Consider the following 15,778-nt stretch of genomic DNA (forward strand, 5'->3'; position numbering starts at 1 on the left):
TTCTGGGTGAAAAAGAGGCCAAAGTCAACAAAAGAGGATAATGGCACGGGAGCTTTGCTCTGTTTAGAATGTTCTAAATGAAAGGCTTTTTCTCCTCGTCATTATCTACTTTTAAAAAGGACTGGGTAGGGATGCCTGGGAGGCTCAGTGGGTTGGGCGTCTGTCTTCAGCTTGGCTCATGATCCTGGGGTTCTAGAATCGAGTTCTGCATTGGGCTCCTTGCTCAGAAGGGAGTTTGCTTCTCCCTCTGCCTGATCTGCCTGCCTCTCCCCTTGCTTATGCTCTCTCTCTCTCTCTGTGACAAATAAATAAAATGTTTAAAAAATATTAAAAATTAAAATTAAAAATTAAAAAAACAGGACTGGGTATCACTAGTGATGATTAGCAAATGTCCTTATTTACATTAAATCTGCATTTTTCTAGCACCCAACTACTCTGCTCCAGGGATCCAGCCTGCCCCAGCGTCCCTGAGCCAGCAATGCAGCCATTATTACATTAATGACTTGGTAAATTGGGTGCGTGGGTTTGCAGAATGAGTGGAAAGTGCCAGCTCCCTTGTTACACTAATGGGTGTGAACAGTTTCAGAGAGCCCCTTCGAGAGCTCCAGGACGTGTGGAGCTCCAGAGTGTGGAGCCCAGGATGGGATTTTGCTAACAGAAAGCTAAGCTTGTCCCAGGGTGGGCCCCAGTGTAGGCATCCAAGGCGATCGGTTTCCAGCCCGTCGCATCTGATAAGGATGGTCCCAGCACATGAGCAGAATCAGCACAAATACAGAAACTGTCAATCCCAGCACAAGGTGGGAGAGGTCGATGTCCTGCTGCACCAACCATATTTCGGGGCGTGTCTTCTCCCAAGCTTTCGATTCTTACTCTTAACAGGAAGATTGAGTAATGGTTAAAAACCCTGGTTCCGGGGTTAGTGAGACCTGGGTAACCCTGTTCCACTGCTTTTCGTCCCTAGCATGGAGGAGATTAACACACACCCCCTGGGCTGTCACCACACGACAGGAAGTGATTTCTGTACAGGTGCCGGCACAGAGTATGCAACAAACTACAGCTATTGTTTTCACTTTATCCTTTACACCTATCCTTCTTCAAGCTCCAAAACTCCCAAAGGCAGAGCCCGCAAATCCTGGATTCAGATTTTGGTCCTGCTAGCTCTGTGACCTTGGGCAGGTCATGTCATCGTCCACGACCTATAACATAAGGATGATAAGACTACCTACATAGCCCCTACCTTATGGGGTTGTTAGGGGATTAAATGAGTTCGTGTCCCTGAAGTCCTTAGCACAGGAGCCCGGCACAAAGAAGTGCAACGTAAGGGGAAGCCAGTACTGTTACCAGGCTCTCTCTCAACCTAAGAGCTATGCTGCCTGGAAGTGATTTCTTCTGACCTTTGAAGCCAAAGCCAAGTCCAACTTCCTGGTTGAATGCATGTTCACCCCACCCCCTTGAAGACCCTAATGCCAGTCACCTTGTCCAGGGAACTGTCCTTTGGACAGCTGGCCATGCATATCACAAGAATGAGAAAGGGAGTGGTGAGCTTGGCAGAGGCCAGATTATACAAGGCCTTACAAGGCATGGAAAGGAGGCTGAATTTCAATCAGAATGCCTCTACCATGGTCTTTTTTTTTTTTTTTTTTTAAGATTTATTTATTTTAGGGGAGATGACACAGAGAGAAGGGGAGATGGGGAGGGAGAGAATCTGAAGCCGACTACCCGCTGAGTGTGGAACCTGACGTGGGGCTTGACCTCACAACTCTGAGATCATGACCTGTGCCGAAATCAAGAGTCAGAGTTCAACCAACCGAGGCACCCAGGGGCCCCCGTCCTCTCCCATGGTCTTAACCACAGCCTGCCTGTTTGGAAGTATAAACATGCAGACTTTATCTCCTCTTCCAGACAGTAAGATCCCTGAAGATAGAGATTCTCCAATTGGTCTTTGTTGCTCCTTTCCCGTGCCTGCCTGGTGTAGTCAACATGTATGGGGAAAAGTAAAAAATAATACAGGATCCAGCCTCCAAAGAGCTTCTGGAAGGCTCTGGCTGCAACACCTGTCACCTGGTAATCATAAGGGTTCATTTGGCTCAGTGTGCATCCTGGGTCACAGGTCCCCACCCTCTCACACCCCCATGGGCTTTTGTTCTGAAGCTGGGAGCCTGCTCAGAAAGGACTCACCTTTCCATGCAGCACAACCTTTCTTTGGAACCCCACATATGAAAGGGAGTTACGAGGATTCGATGAAATAACACAATTTTCACTGTCTCTTCCCTCAGCTGCTTTATGCCATCCCTACCATCTGTGTGGATCTCTACCTCATGCATCGTTGGTTGGTTCGTTAGTCAGTTTATCTGGCTTCTCTCACTAGTCCTGACTCCTGAGTGCAATGAGTTTTGTCTGTTTTGTTCATTGCTGTATCCCCAGCACCAACAAGGCCTGGCACAATGCACCAATAAACATTTGTCAGTTAAAATGAGATAATTCATTTAAGTGCTTTGCAGGATGCCTGGAACCCTCCAGGCACATATTAAATAATATGGTAATCATTGCCAACATATATATGATAAGTTAATTTTAAATTATATGTAAGTTATATATAATAAATCTGTATGAGGAGGTACTAAAATGAAGACAGAGCTAATACGTGTAAAGGAATGAGTGCCTAGTAGTATAGGCAGTAGTGATACGTGTAGACCACTCTAAGGTTTACAAAGCCCTTGGCACACTTTTTTTTTTAAGATTTTTTATTTATTTATTTGACAGAGAGAAAAATCACAAGGAGGCAGAGAGGCAGGCAGAGGGGGGTGGGAAGCAGGATCCCTGCTGAGCAGACAGCCTGATGCGGGGCTCGATCCCAGGACCCTGAGATGACCTGAGCCGAAGGCAGAGGCTTTACCCACTGAGCCACCCAGGCGTCCCGCCCTTGGCACACTTTATCTCATTTTGTCTTCCAGCATTCCTGCAAAGTAGGTGCCACGATTCCCTACATGTTACAGGCAAAGAAATGCACACTGAATGGGTTAAAATGACTTGGTTAAAGTCACACATGGTTAGCGAAAGGAGGAGCCAACAAAAAGCCAAAGCTGAAGTCCTGTGTTCTTGCAGAGGTCTCTCAGAGCTGTGGGTCTAGAAGAGCAAGGATGATGATGTTAGTGGACATAACCGCTGGTGCTCCAGCAGACTCGGCGGCCCCTACTGTTAAACTCACCTTCCTTAAGAGCCACCCCTCATCCTGCTCAAAGCTAGAGGACTGCCTGTAGGTGGCTCTTTTCTGAGAGGCCTACCCTTGGCTGTAAGCATCTCTTCTCTAGACTTCTCAGATGCCAAGAGCCTGTTTTACCCTTTGACTCACATGTCTTATTTTTTTGCATGCCTCAGGGCCTTCACACATACTATTTCTGTTGCCTGCAGCACAGAAAAACATGGGGCTTCGGTCTAGCACCTCTGTTAGTTACTTCATTTCACTGAACCTGTTTTCTTGCAGATAAAATGGTCATTCTGACACTCAGGTTGCACTGAGAATTCAAAGAAATAATGGATAGCCAATGCCGGGTACAGATCTTGGCACACAGTAGCTGCTTGCTAATGGTGACTTAGGAATGCTCCATTTCCTCCAAGAACAGGACCAAATGCCATCTCCTCCACAAAATATTCTCTATTGTTCCCCTGACAGGGATTGTCTCCTCTTAGAGTACGTTCTTACCGCGTTTTGTTTAAAATGATAATTCATCCAGGTTTCTGCTTGTTCACTGGGCTGAGCAGACTCCTGAAGGCCAGAGAGATATTCCTCTTAACCTTTGTGTCCCTAGAGTGTGGGTGACAGTGAGTGTTTTGTGTCCCCGGAGTGTGGGTGACGGTAAGTGCTCACTAAACGTTTCCCAAAGGCACTGATGAAAACGACACGCCTCTGGTTGGAAACTGCCTGGTGGGATGGGGTGTGACCTCATCCAGAGCTGGGCAGAGCCTTGGGGCCTGATCTCCGCAGCTGTCCTCATGCCTCGGGAGAGACTGATCCGGGTTTGATTCTCTGTCCCCACAGTGACCTGCAAGATGACTTTATCTCACCCTGCGGAGCCTGCAGGCAAGTCATGAGAGAGGTAAGCACCTTGCCTTTCTGGAAAAGGTACACCAGCTGCGTCCCTGGCATTCCTGGTCTCCCAGGCTGTGGGAGCAAAGCCAGGCTGCCAGCCAGGACACTTAGCTACCGTCCTGTATGCCCTGTTGGCCGACAAGCTTGCCCAAGCTTGCATGAACCGCTGGAAATTATTCCTTCCTACAACAGCCACTGGAGTGTCTTCTGTGTGCTGAGCACTGAGCTAGGGCTGGGGAGACAGCAGTGAGCAGACAAGCCAGGCCTTGTCCTCATAGTTCACAGTCTAGTGCAAGAGACAGACAACAAACAAGGAGCAAAATAAACAGTTTCTGAGAATGATGAGGGCTATGGAGAAAAGAGTGCAGAAACAGGAATCCGAGGTCAACAAACATTGGTCTAGGGCAAAGCCAGCCCCGTCCCCTTACTTTTGTAAATAAAGTTTTATTGGCACACAGCCCCGCCCATTCCTGTATGTTTTGTCTGTGGCCACTTTGGCCCTACGACAGCACAGCTGGACAGTTACAAGAAAGCCCTGTGGCCTGCAGAGTCTAAAATAGTTCCTGTCTGGCCTGTTACAGAAAAATAGTTTGCCCACCGCTGCTTTAGATAGCCAGGAAGGGCCTGTCTTGGAGGATGACATCAGTGCAGAGATATAAATAATAAAAAATGAGGCAGACAAAGGTCTAGAGAAGATTTCCAGACAAAAGCAACATGTTTAGTGCCCATACACTTGGTGAGTTTGATTAAGTCGTGAGAGGGCCAGACAGGCTGAAACACAGTGAATAAGGAGGAGAAATGATGGGACTGAGAGCCTTATAAGCCATGGGACAGGGGGTACACTGGATTCCAAAAAGAAAGGGAACTGAGGAGTGCCTGGGTGGCTCAGTGGGTTAAAGCCTCTGCCTTCGGCTAAGGTCATGATCCCAGGGTCCTGGGATCGAGACCTGCATCAGGCTCTCTGCTCAGCAGGGAGCCTGCTTCCTCCTCTCTCTCTCTCTGCCTCTCTGCCTACTTGTGATCTCTGTCTGTCAAATAAAATAAATAAAATCTTTAAAAAAAAAAAAAAGAAAGAAAAGGGAACTGGATTGTGTCCTTAGAAATGGTGAAAAGCAGATTCGATGAGTTCTTAATCTGGACTCAGTGGTAAGTTTTTTTGTGCATGTATGTACATTTGGGGAGTGTCAGTAGCTTTCTCAGGCTCCCCAAGAGGTCTGTGTCCCCCAGAATCCCCAAAAGATTAAAGCCACTGGCCTGGAGAATCCCACAGGCCCTTGAACTTCCAGGTGACATCATCAGCCCTTCTAAACACAGCATCTCATTTCATCTTGACCCCAGCCTATCAGGGAAGTGGGCGGGCCAGTGCCCCCACTTCCAGAAAAGTAAAACGTCCTGCCGAAGGGCATGCAGCCAGATGGTGGTGAGCTGGCATTCATGGTCAGTTCAGGCTCACTGCTCCTCACGGCCCTCTCCCTGCCTTTGTGGGTCTATAAACAAGACCGATTCCCTTGGGCCCTGGAGGAGATATAATGGTGCTTTGCAGACTAGGAGAACAGGAGCGCCTGGTGCCCTGGAGATGTCTGCTTTTGGAGTTGTTTACATCCTGGGAGAGAAGGGGTTGTTTCCTTTCATTTGCTTTTGTGCCCTGGGGTTTCAAAGCATTGCCTATCGTGCAGACAGCTCCATTGTTTTTCTGCTTCTTGCTAGGCCTGCAAACCAGACAGAGTTAGCAGCCCATGGTTCCCCAATTCAGATGCAAATGCCACCATAAAGGCATTGAATCCACAATATGGACTCCTCTCACGGTTCGAGGGGCAGAAATGGCTACCCAGCACCTTGGCATGTCCAAGGCCATGTGAGGAAACCACATCAGGGTGCCAGCTCCCTGGCTTCCCAGGCCCCAGCTTAGGCCAACTGCTCATTGCTGTTTTCCCCAAACAGATTAGATGTTGGCAAAGGAGAGAAGGTGAATAAAAAAAAGCTGAAGGAGGGAGAGGCAGAACTGAAACCAAAAATGCAAATAACCAATGATGAAGCTTGGGGGCCGAGGATGGGGCCCTCGGACTCACCACCACTCAGGTTTCATCCATACCCTCAGGCAGAGCCTGCCAAGCAGAAAAATCTCCTTCCTTAAAGCATTAATTTAAAAAAAAAAAAAAAAAAAAAAATCCAGGGTGCCTGGGTGGCTCAGTGGGTTAAAGCCTCTGCCTTTGACTCAGGTCATGATCCTAAGGTCCTGGGATTGAGTCTTGCATCGGGCTCTCTGCTTGGCGGGGAGCCTGCTTCTCTGTCTCTCTCTGCCTACCTCTCTGCCTACTTGTGATCTCCGTCTGTCAAATAAATAAATAAAATCTTAAAAAAAAAAAATTCAGAGACTGATCATGCCCCGTAATAATGTGATTCAGACAGAAGCGTGGAAAGCCATTAGGCTACTCAACACCAGTTAGTAAGAACGGCTTCCATTAACTGAGCACCTGCTATGTCCAGGCACTATGTCCAGTGCCTTCTGTCCATCATAAGTCTCACAACGCATGGGTGGGCTGAGCCCCAGTTTGCTGACTCCAGCTCTGGAGCCCTGCGTCATGCACAGCTGTCTTCCTGCCCAGTACTTTCTTCTGTTCTTTTTTTTTTTTCTTTTTTTTTAAGGTTTTTATTTATTTATTTGACAGCTAGAGAGAGAGAGAGAGCACAAGTAGGCAGAGAGGCAGGGAGAGAGAGAAGCAGGCTCTGCTGAGCAGGGAACCCGCCGCAGGACTCGATCCCAGGACCCTGGGATCATGACCCAAGCCAAAGGCAGCTGCCCAACTAACTGAGCCACCCAGGCGCCCCACTTTCTCCTGTTCTGAAAGTCGTTTCACACATCAAGATGCTGAGCCCCAGAGGATCGGATCATTTGTCCAAGATCAAACATCAAGCAAGTTTTAGCTCCTGAAAGTAGAAGAGAAAGATGGGGAGGCAGATCTGAACTAAAATTTCTTCTTTGCTGGCTTTACCCTCTTAAGCGTAAAGTGGGGGTATGATAGCACTTACCACAAGAGCAGAGAGTAAAATCATGCATGGGCAGTATCTGGTGTGTAGTGAGCTGGGCGTGTACCTGCTCATGCTTGGGAGGAGTGGAGGACATGCTGGAGGGAAGCAGGGTTTTAGTTGTCCAATGTCCTGGCAGGAAGAGGTCTGGCCCTGGGGGTTACTGTTCCTGTAAAGCCTGGGGCAAGTCTCATCACAGAACAGAGCGCTTACTGCTCCTTAACAAAGTGCTGAGCACTGTTTTAATTGCTCAGTGGGCATTCTTGCATTGGCTCTGTCCTCAAGCTCTCTGGACCAGGTATTATGACTGTCATCCCCACTTTACAGATGAGAAAACTGAGGCACAGAGAGGACCATTCTGCAGCTAGAGTCAGACTCAAATCCAGGTCAGTCCTAACCCCTCGGGCACGCTACCTCCCTCATGATGGCTTTGCTTCTTTTCCAGTTTGGCACCAACTGGGCTGTCTACATGACCAAGCCAGATGGCACCTATGTTGTCAGGACAGTCCAGGAGCTGCTGCCTGCTCCCTTCGGGTCCATAGGCTGGCAAAAGGTCCAGTGAGTTCGGGAAAATGCCCACTGCCTGGAAGAACCTGGGTTTCCACATGTATTTAAGGGGACAGCTGCCCAGAGAACTTCACGAAGATGTTCTTATAGACCTGGAGACATCTGCCAAGTGAACAGGGCTGGGCAGAGATGGCTTTTCCAAATGCACTCGAGCGCAGAGATCTTCACTGAAGCAATAAAGGGTTTCGTTCCGTCCTGGGCCAACATCCCTCCTGGCAACCCACCTTGTCCTTCCTGGGACAGGAACACCCATCCCTTCCTTTCCTTCCCAAGGGCCATCTTTAAAATTCCAGCCAAGTCTGGACTGCTTCCCCATCAGCCTTCCCAAGGTTCTATACTGTTCTGAGCGACTTTTCTAATCATAGACCTCACAGAGTGCACGTTTTGCTCCATCTCTATCATTGTTCACAACTCTAAGGGTGACAGAGTGATTTGTCTTTCTAGAAAGACCTGGACATCTTCTGCTAGGGGAAAGTGGGACTGTGTACCCTTCGGTGTGGAGAGCTGGCTTTTTAGGCAACTTGCTCCTCCAGATGGGACGCCCCGCTGAGCTGAGCCAAACTGCCAATGGCCATTTCTAGAGTCTATTTTGGACTCAGGGTAGACCTGAGCACCTCTGGATGCTGTCCCCCTCTCCACGGCTGTATCTGAGTGATTCCAAAGTATAAGGGGAAAGGCAGGAGTTCGTCTAGACCGGGTAAAATTGTTTCTCTGGGGGCACCTGGGTGCCTCAGTGGGTTAAACCTCTGCCTGGGGATCAGGTCATGATCCCAGGGTCCTGGGATCGAGCCCCACATCGGACTCTCTGCTCAGCAGGGAGCCTGCTTCCCCCTCTCTCTCTGCCTGCCTCTTTGCCTACTTGTGATCTATCAAATAAATAATAAAAATAAAATCTTTAAAAAAAAATGTATCTCTGAAGACCGACTGTGTGCCGAGTACTTCCCCATGGATTCTTTTTTCTTTTCTTTCCTTTTTTTTTTTTAAAGACTTTATTTATCCATTTGACAGTGACACAGCAAGAAAGGGAACATAAGCGGGGGGCAAGGGGGTTGCCAGGAGTGGGAGAGGGAGAAGCAGGCCTCCCGCTGAGCAGGGAGCCCGACATGGGGCTCAGTCCTGACTCTGGGATCATGACCTGAGCCAAAGGCAAACACTTAACATCTAAGCCACCCAAGGTACCCGCATGGATTATTTTTATTTAAAGTGCCCAGCAGCTCACTAAAGTGGTTATCTACCCCTTCTTAGAGATGAGGGCACTGGGCTTCAGAGAGGTTGAATGACTCACTCTAGGACTGTGGGAAAGCTCAGACCCGAACCCAGGTCTCAGAACTCTGAGTATGGTCTCAAAATAGTGCGTGATCTTTGCCAGGAGCTGTGCTAAGGCGTGTAACACATATGAAGGCTTATGTGAACTCTCATTCATCAAGCTCAAAGTGCATTGTCCTCATTTTACCAAGGAACAAATAGAAGCTCAGAGAGGTAACGTCACTTGCCGAAAGTCACACAGCTAAGAGGCAGCAGAGCTGGAACTGGAGTCAGGTCTGTCTGATTCCAAGTGTTTTGTTGTTTCTGGCTTTTTTTCCATTCTCCTGCAGCTGAAGTTTGGCTGCCTTTGTATCTTTTACATGGCAAAAACTGCAAAGTTAAAGATGTGTAAGATTGGGCGCCTGGGTGGCTCAGTGGGTTAAGCCGCTGCCTTCGGCTCAGGTCATGATCTCAGGGTCCTGAGATCCCTGCATCAGGCTCTCTGCTCAGCAGGGAGCCTGCTTCCCTCTCTGTCTCTGCCTGCCTCTCCATCTACTTGTGATTTCTCTCTGTCAAATAAATAAATAAAATCTTAAAAAAAAAAAGATGTGTAAGATATAGTCTGCGCCCTTGAGGAACTAACTCCCAGTCTGACGGAAGAGAGATGTAAACAGGTCAAGTGCATGGAAATATACACAGTGATCCAGGCGAGTACCGGATGCGAGGTGGGTACAGTCGAGGTGCCATGCTGCCTTCTGGGGTGTGAGGAGGTTAGAGAGGGGACCATTGCATTGATGCACTGGTTATCAAACCTTGTCCGCCTCTCTGTCTTTTGCCCTTCTCTCTCATGCACACACAGAGTTAGGAAGGTGAGGCCTCAGGAAGGAAGGGAGCCAGGTTGGCCCTCTAAAGGGGGCTGATGGCTCTGGGTGTCCTCCCTGGAAGTTGGCCTTGGGACCAACCCCACTGGATGAGTGAGAATAGAGCACAGATTTCTTCTTTCCTAGGCAGGCAAGTTGCTGGGGGTGCTTGTAGTGGACAGGCAAGTCATCCCTTTCCTGTGAGTCTTTCTACTCAGGTTCAGAGCTCGTGGAAGTATTGCTGTCTGGCTTCTCCACAATACACCCAGACCTCCCCCCTGCCGCCATCTTGGGAGGCAGGAACAGGGTCCCAGCCTGGCTGCACGGCGCAGAAGTCGACTCTGCTTTTCTTTAGAAGTGGTCGATGGGGTCTTCAGCTTAGTCTCCTGAATGTTCTCAACAAAATGGGATGGAGAAAGAAAAAAAAAAGAAAGTTGAAAGAAAATGCACTAAGATGTTAACATCAGTTAAAATTCTGGTCAATGGGAATCTCAGTTCATGATTTGTTTTCTTTGAACATATCTGAATTTTTTAAAAATATTTTATTTATTTATTTATTTGACAGAGAGAAACATAGCAAGAGAGGGAAAACAATCGGGAGAGTGGGAGAGGGAGAAGCAGGCTTCCCGCCAAGCAGGCAACCTGATGGCGGGGCTCGATCCCAGTGTGACCTGAGCCGAAGACAGACACTTAACAACTGAGCTACCCAGGCGCCCCCATATCTGAATTTTTTTAATTTCCAAAATGTTTTAAAGAACTTTAAAAAATGAGAGAGCCCAGTGGGTTTCAAGTTTGGAGCCAGCCAGCCTCCAAACTAGGTGGCTTTGGGCAAGCTGTTTGATTACTCTGAGACTCAATTTCCTCATCTCTAAGACAAGGATGATAGTGTCCACCCCATAGAATTGTTGTGCGGATTGAATGAAATCCTGAGCCCAGAGGTGGATCCTCAGTGAGCTCTTTTTGATAAAATCAGTCATGACTTTTATTAAGGGTGACAAATGTTGGTCCTTTGAGAACGGATTTGATTTTTACCAACAAGCCCATCTACCTGTTCCTTTAACAATGATTGATCTGATGCCTACTGTGTTCTAGGGCTGGTGCCAGACCCTGGGGACACGGCAGTGAATAAGACAGATAAAATTCCTGCCCAGTTCTCAGTTTACCCCCTGGGAGATGAGATCTAAAGATTATAGGACGTCATGACAGTCACTGAGGGGAAGACAGCGCTCTGGAAGGAAAGCAGCCAGAGTGGAGCTTGTTTGAGAATGGGAGGGCAGCGCGGAGGAGAGATCGCAGCCAGACCACGAGAAGAGTCCTCCCACTAGGGAACAGAGCTGGGGAGGGGTGAAGAATGCGGACTGCCAGAAGCACCAAGTTCAGTGTCCTTAATACGTCCGTGGAGACAGACTGGGGAAGACAATCCTCAGAGATCCCAGAATTACTCAAACAATGACCGCTTGGAAGAACAGGACTCCCTTGGCTAGAGAGAGGCTGGGATGTTTGTTTAAAATAAAAGGATTCTCATTTTGTGTCCCCTGTTCTGAGGCCCTGTGATTTCAGAGCAGCACATGCACTGTTATTCAGAGCTGTCTATGTTTTTTAGGACTCTAAAGCAGAGTCCCAGATTCCCGTGGAAAAAAATAGAAGCATGTATATTTCTGAGGCTCTTGGCAGCCGCTGCTAATTGCTCATGTAAAATAGAAGATTCTTGAGGATTTCCTTTTAGCGGGGGGAGGGGGGGGGAGCACAGCTATAACTGACAGGTACAAGGGGTACTTTGGGTGCCTAGGTCAGAAGTGAGGCTAGAAATTACTATTCATGAATAAATAATGGAATGGCCTATCTCTCACACTTAGTATTTTGTGTATGATTAAGGACACAGAAACAAACATGGAAAGAACATCCAATGTGTTACCCGTATTTTTGAGGACTAGGGTAAGGGACAGTTAAGGGGAGGGGGATTAAAACCTCAATGACTGGGGCGCCTGGGTGGCTCAGTGGGTTAAGCCGCTGCCTTCGGCTCAGGTCATGATCTCAGGGTCCTGGGATCGAGTTCCGCATCGGGCTCTCTGCTCAGCAGGGAGCCTGCTTCCTCCTCTTTCTCTCTCTGCCTGCCTCTCTGCCTACTTGTGATCTCTGTCTGTCAAATAAATAAATAAAATCTTTAAAAAAAAAAAAAAAAAAAAAACCTCAACGACTGAGCAGGAAAAAATAGGGCATAATGATTGCATTATGTACCGATGGCCGTGTAACAAATTATGCCTAAATCTTGCAGTAGCCTAGGACAACAAAAAAATGTATTATTTAACAGTTTCTGTAGGTCAGGACTCTGGGCAGAGGCAGGTTATTTGGCTCAAGGTCTTGTACAAGGCTGGGGTTTAGATGTCGGCCAGGACTGTGGTCTCCCTTGAAGGCTTGACCAGGAAATGGCCCACTTCGAAGCACACTCACATGGTATTGACGGGATCAGGTTCCTGCGGACCGTTGCTGTTACTAGTCCTTGCTACATGGGCCTCTCTGCAGGGCAGCCTGCAACACAGCAGCTGCCTTCCCACAGAACAAGTGAACAAGACAGCGGGAGAGAGTGAGCCAGATTCCTTTTGTAACCCAACCACAATGGCAACATCGTATCCCTTTTGCCAAAACAAAAAAGCCATATAAAAATTCAGTAGCAATCCTGTAGCTTAAATACTACGGGGTAAATGCAGTAGTTGGTCCAGAGGTGGTGGGGAAGGTTAATCAGGGATGTGTGTAAGATATTTGACATTCCAAACTGCTTCCTTCTGGCTCCTCTCTACCCCCTCCCTCCTTCCCAGGGGGAGTGAGCACTGTGATTGGGAATTTAATCAGCCCCTTCCCCTCTCCTCCCCCTTGGGCGCCAGGCTGCCCACAGAGGGCTGTCAGGCAAGAGCTAGAGAGCCAGCAGACCCCACGCTGGGTGCTAAAGACCCAAGGTTTCAAAATCACAATCCCTGAACTAACAGAACTAACAGTATAAAGGAAGAGACAGAGAGGAAGCATCCAGCCCAGTCTAGGAAAGGTCAAGGAAGTCTTCCTGGACTAGTTATGAACAGGGATCCTTTCAAAGAGGTAAATCAAGACAGAGGCACCTGCATGTTGCTGGGGACATCTGCAAGTAACTCAATATTGCTGGGCCATAAATAAAGGTCAGGGAAGGGAGCCAAGAAGAAAGATGCCAGGGCCAAACAGAGAAGGACTTGCTGTACCAAGCCGAGGAGGTTGGGCTTTGAGGGGCAACGGGCAAGGGCAAAGAGCCTGCAAAGGACTGTAACAGCAGGGGACATGGCCATGTTTCTACTTTGCGTTATCACTGCGGGGCAGCGAATTTATAGGACTGGAGCCACAGAGTGTTGAATTTCTGAGCCACACACCTTCTCCCTGACCCCCATCATGTTTTCCTCCATCTCGGCCAGACGAACAAACACCCTTCTTCCCAATGTAGTCTCTCTCTCTCTCTCTCTCTCTCTCTGCCCATCACGGTCTGGCTCTAACCTCCAAAAACTGCAGCCCAGGAATTTCAAGTAGCCGGATTTTGATCTCGTAGCAGCTTTGCTCGGCCAACAGCTTTAGCAAAAACTCCTCCACCTCTGCTGGCAATTTAGAGATAGCGTTTCTGAAATGGTCTGTGGATAAAGGATGTTGCTGCTCCGGGAAAATTTGTCTCCTGCCAGGAGGAGACAAAGAGCATGAAATGCTGCCAAAGGATGTTGTCCACAAGGGAAGGTTAAACATCCCTCAACACTTCTTCTTTCTTTCTTTCTTTCTTTTTTTTTAAGACTTGTCTTTTTCCATTTTTACACCAGCATCAGCTTTTTCTCCCCTGTGTCCTTTGGGGGAAGGTTAAGAGATGCTTCTTAGGAATATTACCAAAACAACACAGTCTTGTCACCTGGAGGGAAAAGTGTACAAGGAAGACGGAGGGATGCCACAGAGCTGTGTGTCAGAGAAGTGTCCTAGGGCTTCTTCAAGGACTCCCTCTTTTCTTCTCGAATTCCCGTGGCTGAACATAACAAACCACGCCTGGTACGAGTCGATATGTAATACATGTTCTAGGGATGAAAGAGGGTACACAGACAGCTCCGCAGAAGACCACATACCTCACACCCTTCCCCAACTTCATCATCCTGGATAACACAGAAGAGACCGAAGAGGTTTCAGGAGGATGCCCTGAGACCTGAGGCTTGGGGCCACTCTCAGAAGCCCTTTCCTTCTCAGGGGGACTGAGTGGGGCGAGTGGAATCAGGGTCACAATCCCTAAGAAAGTCAGCTGCTGTGTCTCACCACATGAGGCTGTTTCTCTGCCCCGAGAACAGAGAACACAGAACCCCTGCGATTTCTTGGGAAGCCTCTCATTTAGAAATCCACTCGCCTGCCCTTTCCATACAGAGGGCAGTGGAAGACTCGAGCTTTGTGCTGTGCTTGATTCAGACCTGTCAGAAGAAACATCGATTTTTTTGTTGTTTGTTTTTGCAGGAGAACTCTCTGTTGAACCAGAAAGTGCCACGCCTCCAATGGAGGGCTAATTAATATCACTCTGGAGAGTTCCTTTCTGCAGGTGGGTGGGTTAAGCATCAAGGGCTGGCGAGGTGGTCTGCAGCTTAGGGGAACAAAACCAAAGGGGAACAACAAATGCCCTCTTTAATCAAAAACACTGGTACGCTGTCCCTGTCCCTTCGGTGAATACCTCTTACAAGCTGGGTAATTCATCACAAGCCTTAGGGTAAAATGTCCATTCCTAGGAGAGTAAAGAAAATCCTTGTAGTTAAAACATTCAGTCTCTCTGAGAACCTCTTGTTCCTTCTCAGTAAACGTTAAAGAGAAGAGCTGTGACGACAATGACACAGAGCAGATGAATAGATGTAAACTTCAAATGAGACCTTTGCCCCGACTAGGTTTCCATGGATCAGCCTGAGATTACCGGAGTGTGAAGTTTCTCCAACCTTCTCTTCCTCCGCTTTGTCCAAGGGGCAGTTTCAATGGAGCATTTAAAATTATAATTTAAAATTCTCTGAGATCCACTGAAAAGAAAAAGATAATACCTGATGTCTATGTGCCCCTAGAAAGAGGAAAGAAACTCATCTATGTATCTATGTATGTCTCGGGGCACCAGTGTGGCTCAGTGGATTAAAACCTCTGCCTTTGGCTCAGGTAATGAACTCAGGGTCCTGGGATCAAGACACAACAGGCTCTCTGCTCAGTGGGGAGCCTGCTTCCCCCCTCTCTCTGCCTGCCTCTCTGTTCTCTACTTGTGAACTCTGTCAAATGAATTTAAAAAAAAAAAGTGATACATATCTATGTATGTCTCTCCCAAATTAATATGAAGGGGTGTCATCAGGGCCCTGCAATTTCTCCTGATAAAAGAGATCAGGGGCGCCTGGGTGGTTCAGTGGGTTAAAGCCTCTGCCTTTGGCTCAGGTCATGATCTCAGAGTCCAGGGATCCAGCCCCGCATCGGGCTCTCTCAGCTCAGCAGGGAGCCTGCTTCCCTTCCTCTCTCTCTCTGCCTGCCTCTCTGCCTCTCTGTGATCTCTCTCTCTCTGTCAAATAAATAAATAAAATCTTAAGAAAAAAAAGGGAGAGAGAGAGAGAGATCAGAACACACACACACACACACACACACACTGCTCAGACAGTTGACTGACTACCTGTTCCTAGCCAGGGGTCCACCCTATGGCCAAGCAAGCCTGGGGGTAGGTGATTGAAGACTCCTTCCCGCATTAACATGTCCCCCTTGACTTCATATTTAAGGTGGAAGAAAGGGGTTGAAACATGTTCTCTCTTGGTGTCCTGCCTCTCCCACAACACCATCATCAGGAGAATAGAAGAGAAGACGCTTCCTAATGTTGACTGGCCCTGAACAATGGTAATTCCCATCCTCTGTTTCAGAAAGAGGTTGACTCAGATGTTTGCTACTGCAGAGCCAAGTTCAACTCCAGGTTTATAATACAGCAAAGTTCATTATTAAAATG

At 48.0% G+C, this 15,778-nt stretch overlaps 1 protein-coding gene across 2 annotated transcripts in view; it reads left to right on the forward strand.

Annotated features, from left to right (window-relative positions):
* The window catches only part of CDA (cytidine deaminase), a 29,301-nt gene extending 13,523 nt beyond the window's left edge, over positions 1 to 15,778 (forward strand). Inside the window, exons 3-5 of one of the 2 annotated variants that reach the window (XM_059138344.1) lie at positions 4,040 to 4,097; positions 14,284 to 14,365; positions 15,558 to 15,778. In XM_059138344.1, the coding sequence (XP_058994327.1) occupies positions 4,040 to 4,097; positions 14,284 to 14,337 (112 nt within the window). In that variant the 3' untranslated portion in view covers positions 14,338 to 14,365; positions 15,558 to 15,778. Of the gene's footprint in view, positions 1 to 4,039; positions 4,098 to 7,562; positions 9,535 to 14,283; positions 14,366 to 15,557 lie in introns of those variants that run through there. The other variant, XM_059138343.1, reaches the window with a different exon arrangement.

Source organism: Mustela lutreola, chromosome 10 (assembly GCF_030435805.1).
Source record: "Mustela lutreola isolate mMusLut2 chromosome 10, mMusLut2.pri, whole genome shotgun sequence".
NCBI lineage: Eukaryota > Metazoa > Chordata > Mammalia > Carnivora > Mustelidae > Mustela > Mustela lutreola.